Source organism: Diabrotica undecimpunctata, chromosome 6, assembly GCF_040954645.1.
Source record: "Diabrotica undecimpunctata isolate CICGRU chromosome 6, icDiaUnde3, whole genome shotgun sequence".
Taxonomy (NCBI): domain Eukaryota; kingdom Metazoa; phylum Arthropoda; class Insecta; order Coleoptera; family Chrysomelidae; genus Diabrotica; species Diabrotica undecimpunctata.
The window spans coordinates 22,996,366-23,008,129 of record NC_092808.1 but is presented as its reverse complement, the minus strand read 5'-3'; the positions used below and the strand labels follow the sequence as shown (position 1 = coordinate 23,008,129).

The 11,764-nt window shown below is 35.0% G+C and overlaps 1 protein-coding gene across 2 annotated transcripts in view; it reads right to left on the bottom strand.

The window, feature by feature from the left end:
• Positions 1-1,054: 1,054 nt before the first annotated feature.
• The window catches only part of Sptz (zinc finger FYVE-type containing 26 spastizin), a 56,585-nt gene continuing 45,875 nt past the window's right edge, over positions 1,055-11,764 (bottom strand). For both annotated transcript variants that reach the window (XM_072534441.1, XM_072534442.1), the window contains 5 exons: positions 10,181-10,415; positions 7,642-7,851; positions 5,234-5,369; positions 2,296-2,548; positions 1,055-1,363 (listed from right to left, as the gene is read on the bottom strand). In XM_072534441.1, coding sequence (XP_072390542.1) covers positions 1,175-1,363; positions 2,296-2,548; positions 5,234-5,369; positions 7,642-7,851; positions 10,181-10,415 — 1,023 coding nt within the window. In that variant the 3' untranslated portion in view covers positions 1,055-1,174. The remainder of the gene's footprint in view (positions 1,364-2,295; positions 2,549-5,233; positions 5,370-7,641; positions 7,852-10,180; positions 10,416-11,764) is intronic.

The window sequence follows — 11,764 nt, the reverse complement described above, 5'->3', positions numbered from 1 at the left end:
CCCAACAGTTTCGTTCGAGATTGGTTCTTAACTTACTAAAATATAGTGGACATGCAGAGAATAGTGAAGAAACCGCTACATCATTGTCAAACTCAGTATATGGACGTCCATCTAAATTTGCTTTACCAGATGAAACTAGATTCGACAATATTGGCCACATTATAAAAAGAGACGATAATAGTGCAAGAAGAAAATGTCGGATGTGCAAAAGTAATACTAGGTATTTATTTATGTAAAAAGTGTACAGTGCATCTACACCCCGAATGTTTCGAAAATTTTCATCTTAAAATTTAATTTACAGTTAAGATACAATATGTTCCTTTTTTAAAAATTGTATGCGTATTCGGCCAAAGGTGCGTATACGCACTCACCTGATTTTCCTTTCATGAGAAAAAAAAATTCTTTTTGGTTGTAAATTAGTCTTAATTTATGTGTTTTTAATCCAATCTAATAAATCAATTGTCAAATTTCTCTTTGTTTATTGTCTCGGCCCTTAATGGGTTAAACCTAACGGGTTAATTACACATATTATTTATTTTATACCTAAAATTTAGGAAAGTGTTAAACATTATGGAGAACACCAGTGCAGTTTACGGTGCCTTTTACTACAACGAAAGGTTTTCTGCAAATTCCGTTAATCGTTTAGAGGTGTAAGTTGGTTGAATGTACTGTACGTGCTCTTAATTGATATTTAAACAAAAGTTTATTTTTGAAATTTTAGTAGTACTTACAAATGGAAAATTTTTAATTAAATTAATGAATAGACGCCCCGACTATTCGGGGGAAACGCGGCAAAAGTACAGTAATTTGTGCTAATACATAATACTGAGAGTTTGGCATTTTTGTTTTGTATCTTTCTGACAATAAATCTCTCAAAATATTCCCAAGCTGAGCGAACGAACTATATCGAAATTTGTTTATGAAACTAGACACAGAAAGTGTTCTTTCCACAATTAATATAAATATTTTGTTAGCAATAGAAATTACGTTAGTTATTTTAAAAAATTTAAGTCTCTGAATTTTTTTTACAAGAAATAAATCAAAACTTTTTGGATATTAATTTATATTACAATATAAACAAAATTGGAAATTTTTCAGTCTAACAGTTTATAAAAATACATTTAATATTCTACAAAATTATATAAATATTATTGCAAAAGTAAATAAATAAAGCTTATTCTTTGGTAAAATGTATCGGCGTATGAGGATGACTTTGCAAAACCTTTTGGCAAAGAGCTTTAATACTTGGTTGGTTCAAAAGTTCTGCTTGTCTGAGAATTCTTCGTATATCCGACATGCGTTTATACTTAACAGCAAGGAAATATGCCGTTTTAAGTTGTTTAACTTCAATATAGGCAGAAATCTGCAAAATAGATAGTTTTTTAAAATGTAATTAAGTTTTGTGATGTGTTTTTAATGCGTGGTTTATCATTAAGCTAATCTTTGATAGATGGCGTTAGGTGACAACGATTTTGACATCTGTCATCCAACGCATGACGTGTACCGAAATTTCAAAAACAACAATTACCTTGGTGTTAATATTGGTGAAAAATAAACTTTTGTGTTTTGAAAAATGGAAAAGTAAAATATTGTTATTAATGTGAAATAGATAGATATATAGAGTAAGAGTAGGAAGATAAAGCATTGCAGAAATCAATGCACAACTGAATAATGTCAAATCAAACAGTTATAAAAATGTTATCTACATTATGGTAGTCGTGTTTGCTCTTTTGGTCCGACACTCGTGCCAGAATACAAGTAAGTGTCTTAGATTTTGAGAATCTTTAGGCAATGACAAAACTATTTAAAAACGATTTATTGCCAATATGTGACTGCTGAGGAAATATTGGTCGATTTTAACACACTGAAGACCAATGAACATTTAAAATAGTGAAGAAAAAAAACACAAACATCCTCTGAAGAAGTAAAATATCATTCGAAAAGGTGATAACTACTGATTTTTGAGATGATAAAGAGATTATTATTACTATCGGACCATTTCGAAGCTAATTAGATTACAAAAACCCCATGTTGATTCACAAAAAAATTTCTTCTATCGAGAATATTATCACAATGTGATGTTAACTTGATGGTAAAAGACAGTCTTAGTGAAGACCAAGACACACTAGATACGACTTATGAAAAATACAGTCAGCCGAAGGGAAAAGGAAGTTAGAAATAAAGGACAACAAATCGAAACATATGAAATGGCACGAAGTCAAAATGTGAATCTAAAAAACAAAATAGCACAACAAAAGCAGACTTATAGCATTTGGTCTGTCACAAAATACAAACCTTTGTAGTCTTATTATCTATTAATTTGATCAGATCCTCAACTTTGGTTCCGCAAACGTTTGCTTTGGTAAATGTCGCTACGGCAAGGGTAAGCATTTCATCGCACATATCGGTAACAGCTTCATCATTGGTACAACTTTGTTTGATACAATTGACTAGCTCGGCAATACCGCTGTATCTCTCGTCTTTGGCCATTTGTTTACCAGCTTCACAGAAGATTTTAACATGTTTTAGAGATAAATCCTGAATTATCCTAAAAATAATTAAGTTTACAATAAATTAATATGTATGATGTAAAATGTATGACAATCCAGTCATCAGAGACTGAGAATGCCTATTTTGGAACCCCTAAAAAGATGAAAAAAAGTTTACCACATTTACCCCTAAAACCTCCGATCGTGATCGATTTATCAAGAATCTGTACGCTGTAGAAAAAACTGTAGTTGAGATAATTCTGAACAAAAATGTTTATTAACACTTTTTCTGTAGAATGAAACGTCCTTTTAGAAATAACGCTTGAAGCGACCGGTGATTTTCAATGTCAGGTTCACGCGCGAAATCAATTTTAAATAAAATTTTATCAACTGGACTGTAAAAATTCCATATCTTTTGATCAGACTGTCCTATCTACAAAAATCAAAATGAGTTTTAAAGGTGAAGAAAGCAGCTTTCGTATTCAATTTTTTTGCATTTTGCCGCAAATGAAATCAGTTTCTACAAAGGTGTCAAATAAATAAACGTTTAGCGATTTTTTCCATTTTTTACGATTCTCATGAAATCAATAAAATTTATTACTTCCATTGAACGGTCACTATGGAATTTTCATTATTAGAGCCTAATCTTCAAAACAAATGGCCCGAAATATCGGTTTTGAATTTAGCAACAAATGTGAGGTATTTGAAATATACCTAAAAACTGCTCTTTTCACGTTTAAAATGCATTTTGAATTTTGTCGATAGGACAGTTTGATCAAAAGATATCAAATGTTTACCGTTGAGTTGACGGTTTTATTTAAAATTGATTTCACGCGTACATGACATTGAAAATCACCGGTCGCTTCAAGCGTTGTTTCGGCGTCTACGGCGTACCGATTCATGGTAAATTAATTTTTTCCGTTTTCCTCCCCGCTACGAGGGAGCTTTTAGGGGGAAGCCTTGGGGTAAAAGTGGTAAACTGTTTTGCATCTTTTTTGGGGTCCCAAAAAGGACATTCTCAACAAAATTCAGCTTGTTGGCTATGTTATTTTTATTATGTTTTTCTATGCAAACACTCCTTCAACGATGTTGGGAGGTATGAAAACCCGTATATATGTGCTTCATTGATTTTGAAAAGGCATTTGATCGCGTTCAGCATACCAGACTAATTACCGCCTTGCAGAGCATCCAACTAGATGAGAAAGACATCAAACTTATTGCCAAACTTTACTGGAACCAAACAGCCATTATTAATACCAACAACAGAGAATCAAAGCCAATCAGTATTGAACGAGGCGTAAGACAAGGCTGTATACTATCTCCCACCCTCTTTAACGTGTATTCTGAGAATCTATTTAGGGAAGCTTTAAAAGATCAAAAAGGAATTATCATAGGAGGAGAAATAATTAATAATATACGGTACGCCGACGATACTGTGATTCTAGCTGAAAACATCGACGATCTGCAGGAGCTAATCAATAGAGTTGACATGGAATTCACAAATTGGGGACTGTCGATAAATATCATTAAAACTAAATACATGGTGACCAGTAAAGTGGATATCGGCGCAACCCAACTGATATTAAACCAACAACTGCTGCAGAGAGTTCAGAGATTCAAATACCTTGGATGTTGGATTACCCAAAATCTAGATCCATCCTTCGAAATTAGATGTAGAATTGAACAGGCAAGAAACTCATTTCAAAAATTCAAGCCTCTATTATCCAATAACTCATTAAATTTGGAAATCCGTGAAAAGTTTACAAGATGTTACGTGTGGTCTGTACTTTTGTATGGATGTGAAACTTGGACTTTAAACGCCGATATCATGAATAAAATCGAGACGTTTGAGATGTGGTTGTATCGAAGGATACTAAAAATTCCATGGACTAGCAGAACTAGAAACGAAGAAGTTCTTCGAAGAATGGGACATCAACGAACTCTATTAAATATTATTAAGAGGCGTAAACTAGAATATCTTGGACATATAATCAGAGGACCAAGATATGAGTTCCTTCGGCTAATTCTCAACGGTAAAATCGAAGGAAAGAAATGGATAGGACGGATGAAACTCTCTTGGTTGAGGAATTTGCGGCAGTGGACAGGTTTGACAGCGGACCAATTGCTACACGTAGCGCAAGACCGAGATCAGTATAAAAATATTATAAGCATGGTAGTCGCCGACGTTCCGTAGGGATATGGCACTCTAAGAAGAAGAAGAGGCTATGTTATACGAGAGGATGTTAAGAGGACGAATCGACGCAGTAATTTAAGGGTTTGTGGATATGTCACCCAGGTAGTACAGTTTCAGAAGGAATAGGAAGCTACTACGGACTATCTTTGAGTTTTGTAGAGATAGACAACAGGGGAATGGAGAATTAGAATAATCAGGAACTTCAGAGACCTTTTGAAGATGAAACCATAGTTCTTTGTAGTCACGTTTTATTGTTACATCAAGGCAAACTGAATAAGATGGGCGAGACATCTAATACTAGTACTAATATCGAGTGATGAAAAACTCAATACATTTTGGGAAAGACCCGATGATGGAAGGTCAGTTGGTCGCTCAACAAAAAAATAGAAGGATGCATTAACAATCGATCTACGCAAAATGAGAGTACGGAAATGAAGGATAGCGGCACAAGGAGGGTAACAGTGGAAGAAAATAGTAAATGCGGCCAAGACTCACTTAGCATTGTAGAACCTATTTGGGGACAAACAGGTTTATAAAAACAATTACTTACCTCAGAGCTATGTTGAATCCATCTTGAACTTCTTTCCCGATTACTATTGCCAAAACAGCCAAATATATTTTATCTTGTGCAGATCCAAACAAAGTAGGTATTTTTGGTTTTTCGTCAGTAGCTGAACTTAAATTATCTATAAAAAATAATATGAAAGAGTGTGCTAATTTATATTTTCTATGTGATTGGCTTTAGAATTATTATGTCCTACGTAATATAAACAAAGAAAACCTAAGAACAAAAGGTGGATAAATAATTGCCTATGCAGACGATATTGATATTATTGAAAAGAAAAGAGATATAATAAAGGAAATGATAGAAGAAATAAAAGAGAAAGGGGATACAATAGAACTCAGATTAAATCAAAATAAGATAAAAATATTACGATTGGCGAAAAAACCCTTAGGGAATAAATTTGAATACGTAGAACACTTCAAATACCTGAGAGTGATAATAAGGAAAACTGGAGAAAGACAGCCAGAAATAAAATAAAAAATATTGGCAGCGAATAAAGCTTATTTTGCAAACAAAAGATTATTTAAAACCAAAATATTGACTAAGAAAACTAAGATGAATAACAGTACGTAAATCTTTGAGCTGGACATAGGTAATATACAATGAGGTAATTGTGGCAACTGCGCTTTCTTAAGCCCACTGCTGTCGTCAATGTCACCTGTTGGAAAATCATACAATTCCAGTGGCGTGGTTATTTCATTATTTTTTTTTATTGAATTATTTTATTATAAATTAATTCTATCATTATGTCTCTGTTAGTGCCTTTGAGTTCTGTGAATTTCGTAATTTCCCGATCTTACCTTACTATTATGGGAATATAAGTACACGACTTCCTACGATTAAAGCTTTTACCGAATGAATTTCTTAAATCCACACATGTCATTGAAAAATGATTCATGTTATCTAGAAACTGTTATCGACAAATAAATATGTGCTGCGACGGTAAAAATAGTATTACCATGAAATTCATATTTGTCATTATATTACATTTTTGTTGATTATTGAAAACTAAATGGTATGGATAATATCTTAGTGGGTATTGCATAATTCCCAATAACCTAATATAATAATAATACACAATCGTCATCATCATCATTCTGGCTTTACAACCTTGCGTGGGTCCTAGCCTCTTCAAGAATTTCTCTCCAGTCGTCCCTATCCATCGCTTTTCTCCGACAAGCACGTATTCCCATATTTCTCATATATTCATCGATGTTATCAAGAAACCTTGTTCTGGGTCTTCCTCTTCTTCTCTGACCAATTGGTCTACCAAGGAGCGTTTTTCTAGCTGGGTCGTTTTATTACATCCACATTACATGCCCTATCCACCTCAGACGTCCTATCTTAATATATTTACGATATCAGATTCCTGGTATATTCTATAAAGTTCAAAGTTATATGGTCTTCTCCACACTCCATTGTCATTCACTGCTCCATAGATTCGCCTTAGTATGTTTCTTTCGAAACATTCTAACATGTTTTCATTATTTTTTGTTTGTATTTCTCGATATAATTGTGGATTAAATGAGGAGATTGAGCCCAAAATAGCATGTGTTGGCCATGCAAATTCTATGGTTTATCTCTGCGGTAGTACTATTTTCAGTGTTAAGGAGCGCTCCCAGGTATACAAATTGGTTGGGTGCTTATTTTCATATACTTCGTTTTGTTGGTGTTTATTATTAAATCCATTTTTGTAACTGAATCTTTTAATGCTACATACGCCTCTCGTAAAGCGTTTTCCGTTCTCCCAACAATATTGATATCATCAGCATAGGCCAGGATTTGCACTGATTTATTATATATTAAACCAGTGGTTGTGATTTGTGACAGACGTATTACTTTTTCCAGAGCCAGATTGAACAGTGTACAGGAGAGAGGGTCTCCCTGGCGCAGCCCGTTGTTTGTTTTAAAAGGTTCAGACAACAATCGCCACGTCCCCAATATAAGGGACTATTCTACATTAGAAATAGGAAGACGATGGAACGAAACTAAAACATGTATCTCCGACAGGCGAGCAGAAGGGACTGCCTCGGTTGGTGAACTCTCACTCTCACAGTGATTGAGTCACTCCCATTTACATATTTTTCACTTTAAGTCGAATGCCGTGTACGATCAAAAACTTGGGACAAACAATTTAAATATACTGTTCAGGGCACGTTTTAGATTTGTGACGCTCGCCATTTTTGACGTCGCTTTACTGAAAATGAATATAGTCAATACTTTCCAAAACTGAAATTCATTGACGGAATATAGTTATTAATAATGCATTATAGAAAGCGTACTGAACAAAATAGAGAAACTGTGAGAAATAACACCATTTCTTAACAAGAACTCACTACTAGGAAGTTTTTCATTTTGCCATTTTATATTATAATAAAAAATCTATTTGTTACCTTCCATCGGTTTCTCCATTTCTATAAAAATCTGCAAAGGTTTCCTTCCCAATTCCTCACACTTTCCCAAAAATTCAGCAATTTCGCTTTGTCTTTCGATTGTTTTAATATGTTTATTAATTTCTTTTGTACTAATTTTCATTACTATCGAAGGATTGATAATACCCTTTTCTTCGAAACCAGTACGAGAAGATGAATTGTGGTTTGGAACTAAAATAAAATAAAAAAGCGAGAATAACAATTATTAGCTTTAGAATATTTAAACCGATTAGAGTCAAATTTGGAGGTTATAGTATATGTAAAAATACGATTATTTAGAATAAATCTATCACCTTTATAACCTCATATTTTCTTAAGGTAACAGCGTATAACTTTTTCTGTGCTGTTTTTTACCCAATATTTGTGAAATCCAGAGCGTTGCAGAAGGTTTTCACCTATTCACCGCTAAATATATTCTAGATAAATATATTTTATGTATTTTAATAATGCTTGGAAGTTCCCTATCGGTTCCATCATTTGTAATACACTTAAAACCTAAGTTATAACCTATAACCTATAAGTTTTACTAACCAATATTAAATATACGATGATACGGTGGAGTTTTTAAGGAATTTTTTCATTCTTTGAAGGGTTGATCATGACTTTCTTGGTTATATATAGCGTTCAGTATTTCTTGTAGGTCTTCAATAGTTTTAGCTATAATAACTGTGCCATCTGCCTACTTTAAGATGTTTTCTTCAATTTTTTTCACATTCTCAATGGTTTTTAAAAAAATATGTCCTAGTATGTCACCTATACAGGGTGTTTCAAAAAAGGTAAAAAAACACTGTCACTAGGATAGGTCAAAAACTGAAAAATAATTTAGGTTTGCTTAGTAAAACTTTTTTGTAACGCCATCGGTTTTCAAGATAATGGGCGTTGACGAAAAAAAATTACACATTTTTTACGATAATGCCGAAACCACTGGCAACATTGTAATGGAATTTTATACGAATGTTTTGGAAGCTAATACGTCCCATGAATTTGGTTTTATTTCTTACTCTCATAGAGGGCGCTAGTTACAAGAGTTCAATATAACTTTTTTAAGGGTAGAAATTATCAACCAAAATTCATAACCAAAAAGGTACTCTTGGTAAAACTTGATACTGTGTACCGTTTTCGGAATATTTTGATTTGAAAAGTATGAAACAATAACCGATGCTGGTATAAAGTAATGATAAAGTTAGTAGTTAAAAATAACACAAGAAGAAAATTAAAATAAAGACTAAGAACATAAAATAAACTTCAATTAGAGTAAGTGTTCAAAATGTCCTCCGTTTTCGTGAATACACAAGTCTATTATTCTTTCTAAAGAATCCATTATTATTCTGAACGGTTAGGGATCAGCTATGACGTCACTAAAGTGACGTTGAATTCTGTCTTCCAATTCTTGATGTGATTTTACCCCTGTAGCATAGACTATTTCCTTAACATACTACCAAACTGTGTAGTCCAAAGGATAAAAGTCTTATGACCGAGGAGGACATGACATAAGTGCGTGCCCTCCAAGTAAAAACCTGGCAGGACCCTGGGCTACCTGGCCTTTCGGCATACGCCCGTTAGTGAAACCTCTGCCCCTACGAGTCCGACACCAAAGTGAAGGTGCCACGGGGCGCGTACCAAAGACGTCCCGTGGGTCCCCCCGTGGGGGTACCCCGTAGGGTTACCACGACACGTCTAGCACACGCAACCCGCGGGTGCTCCACCTTCCCCGTAGTACCTGTGTTGTGAGTACCTTGCCTACCTGTTACTCCCACACTACGGGCGGGTAGGTTCGGCAGGCGGAGGAATTTCCACCTCACACTTAGACAGGTCGCCGCCGAGGATCTCTCCTCTACTACTGTTGGATCTCCCGGTGGGTACGTGCCGGGACACCTACACCACTCCTGACCGCCGTCAGGAGCGGTATATCCACACCCCTCCTGACCGAGGTCAGGAGAGGTATTTACGGGCCCAGCTCGTTCAACCTCACCAGGCTCTTTTGGAATGGGAGTAGAGTGGCCCCACGAGTAGTCTCGTCTCGGATACTAGGAATGTAGACCGGTGACCGTGTCGCCGAAGCGACCGTGTGCGTTTCTACCAACCCGACACCTCGAACGACGGCTCTCCACCTCCTATTCCTACCCATTAGTCGCCTCTTACGACAGGCAGGGCTTTCTGACCCCGGCCGTATTCTTATCTCCGCGAGCCGGACGGAGGACCGAGGAGGACAATGAATCAGAGCTTCTATACCTCTACCAATTCATCGATTCGTAAAATGGTTATTCAACCAATTACGGAGCCTTCTATCAATGTGCGCTGAAACTCCATCGTGCATAAAATAAAGATCTGCGCTCGTTTAGCGTTAAAAGTTCTACTATCTCAAATAAGTGATTTTCAATTTTTTACATATACAGACGGTGATACCTTTTTTGGAATACCTTGTATACACATATTAAAAGATACCAATTTTAAAACGATTATCATAAAATGTTAAATTTACAATACTTAATCCATTTACCTGTAGCAACTTCAACCCATTGTTCTTGTTCGACGCCATATTTCAAATGCTCTTCCGCCTTGTGTAAAAAGGAAACATTCTTCACCAGATCTGTAAAATTTAAAGCGTTTTCTTGATAAAACCGAATACACGTCATAGCTGCTCTAACTGAATCACCCATAAATTGTTGTAGCTGATAGAGAGAATGTAACATGTTGTGTTTTTCTAAATGTCTACATATGTGACGTAGATAACCCTAAAATATAAATTATATATATATATATATATATATATATATATATATATATATATATATATATATATGAGGCAGGGATATGCTGAAGTGACTATGCATTTTATTAATTTCTCTATCCATCTGCTCTGGCTCCTGTTGACACGTACCATTTTATTTTCTTTTTTATCTTCGAGGGCCTGTTATAACTATCTTACAGCCGTTTCACTTGAACTATATTTTGAAATTAAACCTAATTAACCGAATCTCGATTTGAACACTTCATTTTTGCTTCATTCTGTGTCACCAGACAGACAGAGACCGCGAAAGATAAAATATGAAAGGGAGAGACCGAGTGGTAAGAAGCAAAACGTGGAGAGGGAGAGAGAAAGTGGTACAAAAAGTTTAAGTAAGAGGTGGAGAGGAAAGACCGAAAGAGAGATAGAGTGTGAGAAAAGTGAGCGAGAGAGGCAGATAGGCATAAATGGTGTGAAGGTGGTAAGAGGCAAAGAGAGGCCGATATATATATATATATATATATATATATATATATATATATATATATATATATATATATATATATAACGAGAATGAGAGAGGCGAGAGGAAGAGATATTGCGAGGAGGAAAGTGTGAGTGAGAGAGAGAACAGTTGTTGAAATTGAACAGGCGGGAAGGAATAATTGCCGTTCTAAAATCCCAATAATAGAAGTATTGTAGAATGCCCAACCAAAGAATTGACCATCACAGAAAAATTTTATGCAAACTAGAGTTCGAAGAAAAAGTAATATACCAAGTTATGTCCCTCAATTATTTGGGAGTGGTATTAACCAATATCAAAAATCACCGAGACATCTATACTAAGAAACAGCCCACCAAGTCAAAAAAGGAGCAACCACTGCAGGTGGATTAAGAGTCATAGTGTGGGGAAACAAGCAACTAGAATTGATAATAAAAACAAATGTTTATAAAATCAGTGTTCGACCAATACAAGATAGAAACAAGAGCTGCTAAGAGAGAGAATAAAACAATCCTTCAAAACAGTAGAGATGAAGAAATTAAGATCTACATTAGTAAAAACTAGTCGTTATCGAGTAAAAAACGAAGATATCAGACAAAAATGTGATATCCAAGATAAAGTGAGATGGGAGGATAACGAACAAGACATCGGAATCAACATGTAATGAGTATGAGAAAAGATAGAATTGTAAAAATTGTAAGAGATGGGTAACCAAATGGAATAAGGGTTCCAGAAAGATCATCAAAGACATGGAAAGGCAGCTGATTTTCGCAATCACAAATAAGACTAAATATTACTCAGTAAACACAGGTAATAGACCTAACGTATGAAAAAGAAGAACAATTTAAAAATAT